The sequence below is a fragment of the Neovison vison genome, chromosome 9, assembly GCF_020171115.1.
Source record: "Neovison vison isolate M4711 chromosome 9, ASM_NN_V1, whole genome shotgun sequence".
Lineage (NCBI taxonomy): Eukaryota > Metazoa > Chordata > Mammalia > Carnivora > Mustelidae > Neogale > Neogale vison.
The window spans coordinates 42,913,782-42,930,122 of NC_058099.1; the positions used below are offsets into that span (position 1 = coordinate 42,913,782).

A 16,341-nucleotide genomic window follows, 5' to 3' on the forward strand; every position below is an offset into this window, starting at 1 on the left:
AAGCAACTGCCTTCGGCTCAGGTCATGATCCCGGAGTCCCGGATTGGGTCCCGCATAGGGCTCCCAGCTCCATGGGGAGTCTGCTTCTCCCTCTGACCTTCTCCCCACTCATGCTTTCTCTCGCTCTTTCTCTCAAATAAAGAAAGAAAATCTTAAAAAAAGAAAAAAATGGCACTGGTGGAATTACACAGCGAGGGGGCCCGGGGAGGGCTGGCTCCGAGCACCTGAAGTCTCCCCGTAGATGAACGTGGACACTCACCTAAGGAAACGATCTCCCAGAGCAGCACGCCGTAGGACCACCTGCAGGGGACACAACGGGGAGACCAATCACCGACACACAAGCAGACACAAGCTGACAGGTCAGTTTCCTGCCTCAAAAGTCAGGGTGACGGACACTTTGCCGAAAAGGAAGTGTTAAGCGTATGCTCCCTGGGACAGGGCCCCGCGGGGGCACGTGCTTCTCTCCTCTTCGGCCAAGGTCAGGATTCTAACAGGGCAACCGCGTGAGAGCCCCCACTCGCTTCCGGCGGTGTCGGGGCGTCAGGGCCAAGTCCAAGCTGACAGACTGGAGTTCAATTCCAGCTCGACCACCTTGGCACTCGCATGACCTGGGACAAGTTACGGAACCGCCTGAGGCCTTTTTCTGTGTTCGGAAAGTGGGGACACCAGCTGCTGCCTCGGTCACAGGAAGTGAGCGAACACCCCAGAGGCACGTTGCACGCAGGGAGGACACAAGTACTCGCCAGCCCCCCACCCTTCCCCAGGCAGAAGCTAAACTCCCTGGACAAGTCACCTCAACCCCCGAGGCCTCAGTTTCTCCTGCCATCATTAAGATATGGCCCAGGCGGCCGAGATCTCGCTCCCAACCCTCCCTTCCACCCCAGCCTGAGACTCGCCCCTGCAGGCTGCGAGCAGAGACGCGCTCTAGACCCAGCCTGCCTTCTGCCCCTGCCACCTCTGACCCCAGCAGCTAGTCTGGGCTGCCCGCCCACCCCCCACCTGTATGTGGAACTCAGTCGGGGATGTGGAGCCACAGAAAACCCCACACACCCCTTGACTTTCTGGTGATTGAGAAGTCACCACTTCCCCTTGACAGGCGGAATAAAACCCACAACCTGCCCCCAATGATCTTAGACCATGAGAACAGTCTTTCTGCTTTGAGGCTGCATTTTGTAGACTATTAATTTATTTTCTGGGCTTACGGACTAGCTTTCTTCTACAGAGGAACATCATATTCCTGCCTCTTGTTAAGACCTCTGTCAAATGCTTACTTTCCCGGGGGAAAAAAAAAAAACCCTCAAAATAAAAGGCGTACTCACACGTCACTGTTGGTTGTATACACACTGTAATTTAGTGACTCGATCGCCATCCAGCGCACCGGGAGCCTTCCCTGGAGAGAACGAAGTGAGATGCCACTTAGTCAAGAAGGACCCCTGCCCAAGGCATGTAACTTGCCTGGAGCCCTGCTTCACCCAAGTCCACGGGGAGCTCTACTTGGAATTCCCGGACATATGGGGTGGTAGAATCAGGAATTGCTGTTTGTGTTCGTGCCATGCACAAGAGCATTCTCAAATCCGAAGACAGGCAAAGATTAAGCCCTGCTTACTTCAAGGAGTCCCTACAGGAGTTTTATATAAAGAAGAATTGTAAGCTTGGGCATGTATGTCTGTGGATGGCTGTGTGCCCTCTTGGTAGGCATTTCATTTATTCACTTTGTGGCTCTCAGAGGCTTGAAAGGGGAGGGAGGCAGAGAAACCAGGAATTAAACTGTAAGGTGGGAAAGGCTCAGGCCATGTCACGTGACCAACTGTGCCTGGAGGAGATAGGGCAGACATTCAGACAAGGGGACCTCGGAGTGGGTCCTGTAAGATGTGTAGGTTCAGCAGGTGGCCTGGGGAGAGAAGAACATTTCAGACCAAAGGGAACAGGGCACATGCACATCAGTGGAGGAAGAAATAATTTCCTGTCAGTGCAGTTTTCACTGGGTTTGGAGTGTCGTGAGGGACACTCATCTTTGGGGGCCCGGCCCTGACTCCATCCAGATTGTCCCCATTTCTTTAAGTCCAACCTGGGAAAAAGGAATGTGGACTGGACACTGGGAAGTTTGACTTCTAGCTTTTAGTCCTAGTTTTATGTGACTGGGGAGCTGCCTTCCTAAAGACCCACCCAGAGAATCTCATGGGCCCTCCTGAGAGATGGCGGCCTCCCTTCCAGGGTTTTGTCCAAGCTCCAACAGTGGTGTTTCAGCCCACAGTAGCCAAGAAGTGGGGCAACAACCAGCACTATGTGGGGGGGGGGTCTTTTCAGCGCCCCTGAAACAGGAGCAGGTATTCTCCCAGACCAACCATCCTGAGACCAGCTGTGCCCTGGACCGCAAAAACTATTCCTGAACGTGCCCTTGTCTCCTAGATCTTTGTGAAGTAGTGATATTCTGAAGCTCTTTCTGATCGTAAGTCCTGATTGCTACCTTACAGGTCAGTTACAGAACTGTCTCTTCTTAAACCCACTTCTTCAGTGTATCCTCAACATTCGTACCTCCCTCCACTCCATGCCCACCACTCCCCACCGCCGATCTGTTATCCTAGCTGCTTCTTCCCCTCCACAGGAATGGAAGGTGTCGTTGACATTTTCTGTCTTGTGTTTGCTTCTAGGTACCTGCTAGCTTCTGATCTCACACCTCCCAATGACTAATTTCCACGTTCACTTTTTTATTTTTCTCATTTGACATCTTTTGGATCTTTCCACTTCCACCTGTTCCCCTTGCTCTCTCTCCATGATTTAGGCCACCATCACCTCTTACCTGAGGACAACCTCTTAACTGACCTTCCTGCTTCAGAGTTTACTCCCTCAGGATCAGTCCTCCTCACCATGGCCAGACTGACTCGAAATGGCAAATCCAGCCACGTGGTTCCTTTTCTTAAAGTTCTTCAATGTCCCTTATTGTCCCAAGATCTCAAGTCCCTAACTGAATCCAAAATGTTTTAGCTGGAATTCAAGAATCTACAAGAAGACGTTATAACCCCTTCCTCCTCCCACCCTAAATTCTAACTCTCCTTCTCTGCATTACATTCCAGCCACATTGAATTACTTGACCTGAATGTTTGCCTCTAAGTTTTTATATAGACTGTACCCTCCAGGTGATCCAATTCATTCCTGTGTCTCCAATATCTATTTAACATTTGTAAAACCCAGGCGCTGGCCTCCTCCAGGGAGCCCTCATGACTCCACACGGGCTCAGTTCAGTGTGTGTTCCTCCTCTGTGCCCTCCTGGCCCTTGGCACTCACCAACTGTTAACAATTATTCATTGTGTGTCCGAGCTTTTTAGAAGTTGAGACTAGTTCAATTTATGTTACCCCCAAACCTAGCACAGGCATGAAACATTGTAGTCATAAATACATCGATGATGAGGGGATGGATCTATCCATGATAATAAAAAGCCCCAAATCACTTAGTATGTTGGCTTCCAGCACTTCCAATATTAGCATCATCTGGGGGACTTAAAAAAAACAGAAACTGATGTAGGAGCCTCATCCCAAGGCAGCTGAATCATAGTATCTCAGCCATAGGACTCCACTTCTGTACTTTTTGAAAGCTTCCCAGAAATTCTGGAGCGCAAGGAGTGGAAAATCGTGGATTTAAACGGTAGGCCAGGGAAGGCAGCCACTCTGCCCTCTGGTGGTCACTAGCCACACTACACCCTTCTTGCCGGGAGCTGGCTTCTCTCCATTCCCTCATCTTTCCTCAGCCTGGGCTGTCCCTGTGTCATTCCTCCCAGACCCGGTGCTGTCGCAACACTTCACCCAGCTGCTAGCAGACAGAATTAAGTTCTTACCTGCCTAAGTGCTCTAACCCTCTAAGCATTTCCCCCAAACTTTCCAAGACTGCCGAAATCCCTGCCCTTTATGAAATGCCAAGCAAAGCAGCATTTTTCTTAGGAATCGGAGGACAGGATCCAGATAAAATGTGTAGGTTGTGGGGTAAACTGTGTTAGTGCCTCTACCCCATCACCCAGAGCACCACAGCTCCCCAGATGCCAGAGAGAAGCAAGGAGAGGAGCTCTGTGAAGGAGAGCTCAAGCTTCAGGTGGCCCAGGAGGAGCAGGGAGAGTGGGAGTAAATGGGTGAGGGGCGGGTCCTGGCTCTTTAAGACAAGCCCAGTCCCTCTGCAGAGAAACATTGCCTGTTTGGGGTCAGGCAAATTCAGAAAAACTGAAAAGAACAAGAGAAAAAAGTATTACACGGAAGCCAGCCCTCAAGGAGGTTGCTATGGCTTCTGAAAGCGTTGCCATCCATGAGCATCTGGAGTCCCACTGGTTGTGTGTGATGGTCCCTACAGGCCGAAGGGTTCCCACTTCAAACCCCATCCAAAAAGGGACTGGAAAGATCCAAAATGATTATGTTCACTGGGATGGTAATCATATAAAAATATGTATGTTTGTGGAAAGCAATAAGTAAAGGAAAAATAAAATGGGTCAAGGGGGTGAACAATGGGTCATTTCCTTTTCAAAACATTCTTGAATATTGTTTGTTATCTTGTCAGTAACTAAAATAAGTATATTGCGAAAAACAAGAAACAAACAAACAAAAACCTGAATAAGAGGATAAATACAGAAGCCTGAGCCTGGCGAGACACCTTGTTACCCACAAACATAAAGGGACCGTGTGAAAACTGCCATAGTCACAGGGAAGCTGAGCCCGAGCAATGTCCATCAGCCCTCGGGAAGGGGGAGCCGTGCCACTGGGGTAGAGCCACCAAACACATGTGACAACTACAGGATTTGTCAGTGCCAAGGTCCTGCACTCTCCCACCCACGTAGGGAAAGCAAGGGCGGCGCCATGTTGACACCCAGCTCTCACGTCCCTGAGGGGGGGCATTTTTGGGGCGTTATGATTTACACTGGGCCACAAAAGCAGGAGTCCAGCTTCTCTCCTGCTGTGGGGACGTTCTCCTGGGATCTTGTACATCAAGATTAAATATCACTATCTGGGAGAGGAGGTATCATCAGGCGCATGTGGATTCGATGTGGGCTTGGAGAGACAGTGGTGAAGAGGCTATAGAAGTTATGAATTTCTCTCCAAGGCCTCCTTGTGATTTAGGAACCTCATTAATTTATTTCCTTTATATTTGGAAAGTATGTTAAATGTCTTTTTTTTTTTTTGCCCTTCCTATGCTTGCTGTACATGAAAGGGGGCTGAGGGAGCTCCTCAGAGGTTTCTGGGTGAGACACTTAGGGGTCTGGCCTAGAAGCAGACCAGAGCCCCTACAACATGAGACTGGCATATACCATCCCTTGGCCACATGTGATGGTGGCTTTTCACTGGTAAATGTGGAGCCCTCGGGCATTTTAGGAATCAAAACTCTGAAGGGATGTTTTCTGGGCCAGGGCACTAACTCCTGGGGTACACAACCAGGTGCCCGAGTCACCAAAGAATGGAGGTATTCCAAGAGAAGGGCCATCGCGGGAGGGAGGGGCCCTGGGGAGGACGTTCTCCGTGTCTGTGCTCTGAACTTACCATCGTCTTTTTCACATACACTTCTTGACCTCGGGACAATCCAAAATCTGCTATTTTGGCTACATAGTTTTCACCAACTAAAATGTTCCTGGCAGCCAGATCCCTGTGGATAAACTGAAATTTTAAAAAACATCATGTATTTTCAGCATTTTTGCTTGTTCGCTTCATTCTGTTGGCACAGAGCCACTGGGGCAAGAACTCTGGAAAATAGAGAAGTGAGGAATCCAAGTCCCTTAAACATCCCCCTCCAAAATCCTCAGTGGGTTCTGCCAAGTGACCTGCCATGTCTTGGGAAGCATTTCATGGGGGGAAAGAAAGAAAGAAAGAAAGAAAGGAAGGAAGGAAGGAAGGAAGGAAGGAAGGAAGAAAGAGAAAGGAAAGGAAGAGAAAGGAAAGGAAAGGAAAAGAAAAGAAAAGAAACGAAACGAAACGAAACCCAGGTCACTAAATCTTCCTGTTGCCAGGTAAGTCCTCTGCTACTGCGCTTCGTTTGGACCCAGGAGAAGCTACGATGGGTTAGGGCACCCCACCAAATGCATATGCCGACCTTCACTAAATACAGGTATTGCCAGTGTTTGGCCTTAACCTCTATACAAATAGAACAGTAACAAAGACATGAAAATTAGGCAGATTCTAAGGGGAATTACTGGGGAAGAGGAATTGAAAAATGCATAGTTTTAACTCAACTCTGATTCTGGAGAGAATTCTAAAGGAAAGATGTCCAAAGCAAGGTCCTTACAACAAACCTGTTTTTGGCTCAAGTAGTCCATACCCCGGGCCACGTCTGCCGCGAAATGGAGAAGCTGCTGGGAGGACAGCGTGGAGGCGGTGCTGTTGGCGATGGCAAAGGCTGGATCGGTCTCCAGCACTCGGCTCTTGCGTAGGAAGTCCAGGAGGTTTCCATGGGGGGCGTATTCGATGGCCAGGTACAGGTAGCCTGTGGGGAAAGGGAGAGACATCACCTTCTCAGCAGCTGTGAAATTTCTGAGATGGGCTATGGTCCTGGGAACTGCGTATAAAATTCGGTATCTAAAAGCCACAGGTCTAGCGGTACCAACCTCGGGAACGCTGGCGACAGGAGGAAGAGAAGCTCCATGCTCCTGCCGTGCTTAAAGGGCGCCATGCTTGAACCTGGGGTCCCCTCTCTCCCACACCCCTTCCTCCTGCCGCCAGTGGACTAACATGGAAGCTTCCTGAATGCTTTCACCCTCTCAGTAAGAAGAGCAGAATGAAATGAACGTGTTTCCCTTCAGAAGCTCTAGGACAGCAGGTGCACGTCAGCTTTTTCTTTTTTTTTTTTTTTGTCAATATTGATGGAGAACTAATATGAGCCAGGCATGTTATTCCATTTAGTCTCTAACTTTTCTTGAGATTATTTTTATTTTTTTCAAAGATTTTATTTATTTATTTGACAGAGCAAGATCACAAGCAGGCAGAGAGGCAGGCAGAGAGAGAGAGGAAGAAGCAAGCTCCCTGCTGAGCAGAGAGCCTGATGAGGGACTCGATCCCAGGACCCTGAGATCATGACCTGAGCCGAAGGCAGCGGCTTAACCCACTGAGCCACCCAGGTGCCCGAGATTATTTTTAAAAAAGGAAAAGATTCTGTATCCATGGCAGAAGGACCCACACCAGGTAACATTCTCTCTACTGGTTCTGTTCCTCCATGGAAGTTCGTATTCAGTCACTGTATTGCTGATTACCTCACTGGGCAGCACAGTCTAATGTTAGAGACTGCATCTTGCTTAGAGAGATGAGAAAACTCCAACTTTTAGAGACAAATAAAATAATAGATCCTCGAACAAATTATGGTCCATTGTCTTGGTTTTATTCCAAATTGTTTGTTTTAATAAAATTACTTTCTTCCATAAAAATGTTGATCTCTAGAGTCAATGAAAAGTAGACTGATTTTACTGTCTTTTAGAGGTTAAATTTTTTTGGTATACCATTTTTAAAATTTAAAATGTCAAGTGATTGTAAACTTCAATGCCATTCTAAGACATTGAAATTGTGGCCAAAAAAAAAAAAAAAAAAGTCTATCACTGTACCATGTTGCACTGTAAGTCAAGATACACCTCAATGCTTTCTCACCTCCTTACTGAACTACAAATTTTAAGAGCCAACAAGTTATGGGTTAAGGTGATGATAGAGCAAAAATTTGGAAGATACATATTTTTCTGTTGATGGTGGTTACTTTTTTTTTTTTTTAAACTTTTCATTTACTGTTGTCCCATGCTGATTCCTCTTTTCAGGAAATAGCTCAAAAATAAATGTCATTACTTCATTATCTAACCTAAGGGACATGATCTGGCTTTCAGAATTACACCCTTATTGGATCACAGAATGATATATTGTTTGAAGTCCCAGTATTTTTAGTTTAATAAATTGAGGAAGAGGAAGTAGTCTCTTTTCTATTGTTGCTGTTTGTGCTGCAAAGTCAACAAGAGGTTGTCAAGTTTGTAAATAATTGCTGTGTGGAGCTTTTTTGTGGACGTGAACTTTTCCATGAGAAATTAAGTGAAAACATTCCTGTAGAACTAGAAACCCAGGGAGCCTGGAGACGCAAACTCATGGAAGTACTCAGTAATATCTGAATTGATAATATAAGTTGAAGGATGCCTGGGTGGCTCAGTGGGTTAAAGCCTCTGCCTTCGGCTCAGGTCATGATCCTAGGGTACTGGGATCAAGCCCCACATTGGGCTCTCTGCTCAGTGGGGAGGCTGCTTCCTCCTCTCTCTCTGCCTGCTTCTTTGCCTACTTGTGAACTTTCTCTGTGTGTCAAATAAATAAATAAAATCTAAAAAAAAACAATAATATAAGTTAACTTTAAGAGTGTGACATAGGGTAGTTGTAAAGCTCCACCATAATTGTACCAGTAATGGTTTTGGAAAAAAATAAAGCTCAATCAGATATAAGCTTATTATTGTTCTTATTTCATCCTAATCATCACCAATGCTTTCATATTACAGTTGATTATTGGCATTCCTGGATTTCACATTCAGAATATCAGTGTCTTGGGTTTGGAGGGAAAAAGGTAAGCAATTAAGAAGAGCCAAAGCACTTCTCTCTTCCTGATGCTGAAGGCTTCCCCAATCTACCTAAGCAACAGCAGCCTAGGAAACCTCTGGGTCAGCAAAGATGGGAGTTTGCAGCAACCATGGGAACGTCTGGGCAGTAATGATGAACCACATCAGAGGGCAAAAGATCGAACCTTGAGACCTACCTCCAGAAAGTTGTCAAACCTCAGCACAGTTTATAAATGGGACTAGACATTCTGATTGAGACTGCAACTTTTTTTAAAAAAAGGTAACATTCTTAAGATTATTATCTTTACTGATTTAAAATGGACTGTGCCTGTTTCAAAAGAAAAAATTCTGTCAGGAAAGATAGGAAAAGCGCATCTTACCACGATGCTCACACGCTCCCAAGAGATTGATGATGTTTGGGTGGTGGCCAAGTTTACAGAGAACCTCCAGTTCCCCAGCAAAGTCCCTGTGGTCATCTTTGGAGGCATATTCTGGGAAAAAAGTCAAGAGTTGTGATTCTCTCTCTGCTAGACCTCTTTGAAAACAGCTGCCCTGTTCTTCTCCCCTCAGAGGACCTTCAGAGTCACCATCAGGTCTAGAAACCTGTACAGAAACCAAAGATTACTCTAGGAAGAGTACTTGGAACTGCTAACACCTTGGGCTGACACTTCTTTGTTGTTGGGAGCTGTCCTGTGCACAATAGGACGTTTGGCAGCACGTCTGGCTTCTCCCACTAGATACCAGCAAGCCAGCCAAAAATGTATCCAGATGCTGCTGAATGTTTCCCCAAAGGGCAAAACCACCCCCAGCTTGAGAACCACTGCTTTACACTTTTCCTCGTTTTGACTCTCAAAGACCCCGTGAAATGACTTGGTAGTGACGGAGTGGCCTCCACTTTAGACTCTACCTGTTCTAGCTGAAGCCGCTGTCCAGCAATAAATATGCTGAGCGGGAGAAAGAGTTTCAGAGCAACAACACAAGGAATGCAGACACCTTGCTTTATTACCATCATTTAAACTTGCTTTCCCACAAAGCAGTCCTGCTAAAACAGAAACTCAAATCCCACAGTATTTTTAATGGAAGTGCTTAGTGGTCAGGAAACTAGTCTTTTCGTCCTGTCCCTCCCTTAGCATTTGGTCAGAAGGATCTCCAGGACCAACCAGGCTGAAGGGAAGGCACTCTCTGGTTGTTGCACAAACCGATCAGCTTTGGTCAGTGACAAAGCACTAGTGCAGCTTTTTGAAAAATAACATTGCATAGGAAAGGTGGGAAAAGGGGGACTGTTGGGAGCTGGTGGCCCTGTGCTGGGCTGAATGTGCTTGGAAATTACAGGAATGTTTCCTAGGGGCTAAGGGTACCCATAAAACTAGCTAGTAGGCAATCCCAGGCCAGATACACTGTTCTTACCACAAGAAGCCCGAGGGTCAATGCCTTGGGAGCATTTTTAAAATGAAGTTCTTTACAAGCAAGTTGTCTCCCTACTTTGGTCATTGTCCTCTGAATGCATCACTCTTCCTATAGACAGTTTCTGCCCTGATGCCCCATTTAAGCTATTTCACCTCTTCACTCGGGCATGAGACAATCAGGCTCAGTTCAGATTTCAAAAGCCTGGCTTTTACAAGATTCTATACCCTGTTCCCTCATTCCATCCTTACTGTACTCCCAAACTCCCCATGACTAATGTAGCAAAATGGAAAAGAGATTTATGAATGCTAAGCAAGATTGTGTGTGTGTGTGTGTGTGTGTGTTTGAAACATACTACTATCCCTAAGCACAGACACTATTTTATTTATTTTATTTATTTTCTGTCAACACTGCAAAAAGTAGCAATGACATAATGAGTTTTAGGGTTAATTCCAACTTTAGGTTCCATATTGTTGTCAAAAAGGAAAACCTAGCAGCAACCTTAGAGAGCCTGCTTCATGAAGGTGACGAACAACAGCAGTTCATGACATTCCCTGCTCTAATTCATGGCTTTCCAAGGCCGGATGCTATACAAACAACACCGCAGCTTCCTAGTCAAGCCACGCGTAAACTCCTCACACAAGAGAACACAGCCAGGACCGCCAGTGAGCTAGTCAGTCTGCTTTCTCACAGGAGGTATATTAGCCATCTTGATAAGTGGGTAAGCACCAAGCAGTCCTGAGATGAACACAACTGGAAAAGATGTAGTTCTTCTGACCTTAGGTCGGTAGCTTTCAAACTTGAGCATACAGAAGGATCACAGAGCACACATGTTAAGAACACAGATTCTCACGTGTCCCCCCCAGAAATTCACCTACACTAGACCCAACAGTGGGAGAGCCCAAGAAGATGAATTTCTAACAACGTCTCCAGGAGCTCTGTTGCAGATCATCCACGAAGACAGTAGTTTGCAAAGTGTGATCTCCAAACCCTGGCATCAGCATCATCTGTGAGCTAATTAGAAATGCAAATCCTCTGGCTCCACCCCAGACTTGCTGAATCAGAAACCAGGATGGACCCCAACAGTTTGTTTTTAACAAGCCTCCCAGGTGATTCAGATACTCCACTCTGAGAGCCACTGCATCAAGAGAAACAACAGCGTTCCCCTGAAGTTAGCCATGTGTGACAGAGATCTATCTATATTATCACATCCCAATGAGTCGAGACAGTGGCATGTAAACAGCTCATGCCTTCATGTTTATGGCCTGGCCCTATGACTGGTTGACCTCAAAGGAACTACCACCTGCCATTGTTCAGAACAGCTGTATTTGACATCATGCCAATTTTCTGTTTAAATAATTTAAGACCATAGCGGAAAGATTTGACAGGAAGTGAAGTTTTCTCCCCACCCTAGTGAAATGCTGACTTGATCTGGTCAAGCACTGACCTTTCATCCTCTTGATGGCAGCATCCATCCGTAACCCATCCTTCTTGATGCGCGCCTTAAGAACCTGGCCAAAATTACCCTCCCCGATCACATCTTGAAATTTGATGTCATTCCAGTCAAGCACTGGATAAATTGTAGGATCCGGGTTGTTTTTGGCCTTCCTGTTCAGGGCCAGAGTTCCTGAGTTGAACTGCACAGCTGGTTCTTCCCTCTGGAGAAATAATTTTTTCATGGTTTAGTGTCAGGATTTTTCATAATTCTAATGTACTTAAATATTCCTGGTTTGTATCCATACCAGGTAAAACAAGAAACTGTCTAATTCTAAAATGCAGATGGAAATAGGTTTCATCTAAGGCTGTCTAAAGGGCTGCATGAGATAATTCCAGGGCTCAGGTGGAAGGCATGCTGCAATCGATTAGCAATGTCTGCAGAGCATAAGGTAGAGGGGAATAACGGCAAGTATGCCACAGGATGGCACATCCCCGAGTTAGTCACAGTTGAGTTTCTGCTGAGCTGGGGAACGAACGGGTGTTTGGTTCTGGTTTGGAAAAGAACTCAGAGATCCTGTCTGGGGCAGTAACAGACCATGCATTGCTAAGAGCTTTCCTTGCATTATCTTGGTCCATTATTGACTCTTACGTTCTCTGACTTATCCTAAACCTTTGAACATCTCAAGCCCACTCTGGAGCAGACTCTGGCTCCAGGATGACAGAGGCATACAGTAAAGCCCAACATAGCATAAACCCTTTTCTCCTGAGTTTGGTAGACTGTTGACATATCAGGACAAAGCAGTGGGACCATGAGCAGCTCCAGCATTCCCAGCCCCCTTGCTAGTTTTTCTTCTCCAGAGATAGCCTGAGTTGAGTCACTTCTGGCATGAAGTCAGATAACAAAGCTCCCCTTATCCTCCAAGGAGGGGACTCTCAGGGATTTGTGGACAGGAAGCTGCACCTCATCTGGAATGTGTAATTGTACCCAATGTTTCAAACATGGAATTGATAAAGTCAGGTACAAATTCATTTTATAGAATTTGAAACCACAAACGAGTTTCTAGTTTGAAACTACAAACTAGAAAAACGTTCTAGTTTTAGAAAAACGTTCTAGTTTTAGAAAAACATTCAGGCTATAGCATACCAAAGGAATCAAACTGGGTGTATACTGGTCAGGAATGATTTTGTAAGCCTTGGTTACTGGTCAAAATTTCTAGATGAAAGAATGGGGCTGTGCCAAGTATTATACACTATGGCTGCAGACTGATGGGTATACAAGAATGGAGAGACACATGTGAACATAAAAATCTACATATATTACACATATAATATATGTGAGCAATAAGAAGGTTGGGAGATATTAGAAGAATTAAATAGGAACTGGAAATAGGAAATGTGGGGAAAATTTGTCTAGCACAATACATCGTTACCCATCACACTGAGGTCTGGTTATGTTCATGTCCTTCCTTATTAACAGTATTCCATTCTTCATATTGCAAGACGGGTCCTCCTGATGACTCATCACTATGATGATAATACATCTCATTTCGGCAGGGCAATAGTTCTGTTTTAGCCCTGGTTTCCTAAATGATTATTAAGAGCAAACTTTCCACTCTCAAAATCATTCCAGTTTGGACAACAAATTACATAGTCATGTTGTTTATCTCCCATTTCATAATGGAAGTCAAAGAGAAGATGAGACCTGCCTAAGGGAAATATTTGCTTTACAAGTAAATTTCCTGGTCCACATCTTTTTTTTTTTTTTTTTTTTTTAAGTAGGCCCCACACCTAGCTTGGAGCCCACCATGAGGCTTGAACTCACAACACTGAGATCAGGACCTGAGCTGAAATCAAGAGTCAGTTGTTAAACCAAGTGAGCCACCCAGGCACCCCTCCTGGTCCACATCTTTAAATGAGGATTCTGCATACATGCAGACTTGTACTTATTAGCTAGTAGGAAGATGAGGCACTACCACGTTTTGGAAAGCTTGGGCCATTCTCCTTTGGACATTTGCCCTCTTCAATTGCAACATGATCAGGAAGGCCAACAGCACCGTCAGGCAAGTCATTCCCGCCGAGCCAAGGATGGCTATAAGCAGCATCTTCCCACCTCCAAGGTCTGCTGGTGCTGCACAGAACACAGGAGAAGCAGCAGGTTTAGTTTAGGAGAGAGAAGCCAAGACCATCCTTGGGCAACACCTTGGTACAATGGATATGTAATGGCAGCCCTGGCTCTGCCAACTAGTTGTTACGAGACGTTCAGCTACTCATTTATATGTTCTGAAACTCAATGGAGAGGAGTCTGACTCACAGGACTGTTATAAGACCTTAAAAAAGAAAGGGAAAAGTGCTAAGCATTAGTTATTATCATTTGTCCCACTTTTACTTCCAAGTAAAGGCCCAAGCAGTAGCGCATAATCAAGTAGCAGCAAGAATGACTAACTAGATATAAAACTTTGGGAAGGTGGCTAAACGTCCCTGCACAACTTCCCTAACTAGAAAAGCTCTCAAGTCTTAAGTTGCTGAATTTAAATCTGTAAGTTATCTTGCATTTTTTTTTTCTTGTTTAAAAGCTGATAGAGAAAATCCAAGAATGACATTGGGAGAATGAAGGAAAAGAGGAGGGAAAGGAAGGAAAGACAGAAAAGAAAACCCATTAAATTAGGGTTTAAGTAAAAATCAACTGTTAAAGCTTATGCTATAACCCATTTTTCCCTTTATTTAAACAAAAAAAAATTAAATGCCATACATTTTCTGAAAAACAGTATGTAGAGCAAGACCCTATGTTCTTACAAGTACTCTTCTGTGATTACCTCCCTTTCCTTCCTTCTCTCTCTAAGCATCTGGAATAGAATTGTGAGGATTTTGTTGCTTTGTTACGCCTTGTTTTTAATTTTTCTGTTTGTATTTTATGTATAGCTTGGATTTAGGGCCTGTATATATTGTACCAAAGCACAAATAATAGTAAAAAATAGGCATTAATTAAGGGTGTCACCTGAAAACTGCAACTCTCTATAACTGGCAGACTCCTCATTCCTTGGACATTTCAAAAATATTCCAAAGAATCAGCCCTGAAAATATGGCATGGTTCCTTTTATTTCTTAAGTAACCCTCAAAAACCAAGACGTTTTTACTACCAGAAGATTTTCTGTAAAAATAAACTCTAGCCCAGATTATAAATCTGCAAAACTCTCCATCTAACCTCACTCTGTGTTCCTCTGCACACGTTGCCGAGGGCTGGCAGGCGTCACGGCAGACAGAGTTCAAAGGGAAGGTGCTCTGGGAGCTGCAGCCTACCACCGCCCCCCACAACCCTGGTCCCTTATCCACTTAACTACATTCAACTGGCATTATCAGCCATAAACACAGAGCATCGTGTGCCTGGCACTCTGAAAGACCTCCAGCTATCTCAAAAAGCTTACTCTCACCGGAATGGGGGTTAGTGGTGGACATGGAGACATCATAATTTGGATCCAAAAAGTAAAAACAAAACAAAACAAAACCAACCAACCAACCAAAAAACCCAACTTGGAAGAGCATAGTCCTCAAAGCTAAAAGAGGAGTTCATTTGAAAAGAATGGAGTTGGTTCTTGGAACCTCCCACTGAACACCCGCACAGGCCTGCCTTCACTAAGCAGGTTCTATGTTCTTTTTCCGTGGAATGAAATTCATATTCCTCAGAGCCTCCGTTCCTGGATGGGGAGTGCTGATGGGCTGATTTACGCTTAACAAAAGAAAATGGATCAACAGGGTATCCCTCCCAGGGGCATTTTCATTTTAAGAACCTATCTAGAGGGGTGCCTGGCTGGCTCAGTGGGTTAAAGCCTCTGCCTTTGGCTCAGGTCATGATCTCAGGGTCCTGGGATCAAGTCCCACATCGGGCTCTCTGCTCAGCGGGAAGCCTGCTTCTCCCTCCTCCTCTGCCTGCCTCTCTGCCTACTTGTGATCTCTCTCTAATAATTTTTTTAAAATCTTTAAAAATAAAAATAATAATTAAAAAAGAACCTATCTAGAGATGGTGAAGCCTATTTGGACAAAAGAATTATGTCACATCACATACATATGAGGTAAGTATCTTAATTAAGATAATGGGGCTTTTCTGATACGCTCCAGAAACAATCCTAGGTAAATACCTGTTCACTCTACCAACCTTGAGATTTAGAAAGGGTCATCAGTTCATGAGAAAAGGTTGGGTTGCTTGACCCTATGTTGTTCTCTGCAAAAATGTCCACCTGGTAAGCTGTTTCAGGCTCTAGGCCCTTGAGCTGATACTGGGTAATGGTGGCATTCTTGATCTTCACATCAATGTGCTGGTCTTCATTCTTGCCCTGAACCTTGTAACGGATGATAATAGAAGAAATAGAATAGCCATCCAAGATTGTCCAAGAGATCATGGCTGTGGAGTCTGTGATGTTAGAAATCCTGATATTTTCTGGTTGAGGAGGGAGAACTGGAAATTTAAAAAAAAAATTCACTTAAGTTACACTACCATCTCTTAGATTACCATGCTTTTAATGGATACTTAATGTCAGCACATAAACCAAGAAGGGCAAATAGGTGTTTTCTTGGGTAGTAATTCCAATCAACTGGAAGTGGACTCCATGAAGACTTGACAAAATGGCACAAGACAGGAAAATGGCAACACATATTTCATCATATATTTTCTCATCCTTGCATTAAGATATCAAATTCTGTTACAACTAGTAGAAATTGGGCAATGTGTATGAACAAATTCATCAAAAAGCAGAAATCCATATGCCAAAGAAAAGATACTCCACATTGCTAATTATCAAGAAAATGAAAATTGAATTTAACAGTGGGGTACCATTTTTTACCTTTGAGATTATGAAAAATAAAAAGATCTCCACCATCAAGTAATAGAGATATAGGGAAAAGATATATGAACAGAGATGGATGTAGGGAAAATGATACTCTCATATACTCCTGGACATTGTACACATTG

The 16,341-nt window shown here is 44.7% G+C and overlaps 1 protein-coding gene across 3 annotated transcripts in view; it reads right to left on the minus strand.

Moving 5' to 3' along the window:
• Positions 1 to 16,341, minus strand: part of TEK (TEK receptor tyrosine kinase) — a 94,785-nt gene that overhangs the window by 4,962 nt on the left and 73,482 nt on the right. For 2 of the 3 annotated variants that reach the window (XM_044265556.1, XM_044265558.1), the window contains 8 exons: positions 15,529 to 15,828; positions 13,352 to 13,506; positions 11,389 to 11,599; positions 8,918 to 9,028; positions 6,261 to 6,451; positions 5,515 to 5,628; positions 1,320 to 1,390; positions 260 to 300 (listed from right to left, as the gene is read on the minus strand). In XM_044265556.1, the coding sequence (XP_044121491.1) occupies positions 260 to 300; positions 1,320 to 1,390; positions 5,515 to 5,628; positions 6,261 to 6,451; positions 8,918 to 9,028; positions 11,389 to 11,599; positions 13,352 to 13,506; positions 15,529 to 15,828 (1,194 nt within the window). The remainder of the gene's footprint in view (positions 1 to 259; positions 301 to 1,319; positions 1,391 to 5,514; positions 5,629 to 6,260; positions 6,452 to 8,917; positions 9,029 to 11,388; positions 11,600 to 13,351; positions 13,507 to 15,528; positions 15,829 to 16,341) is intronic. The other variant, XM_044265557.1, reaches the window with a different exon arrangement.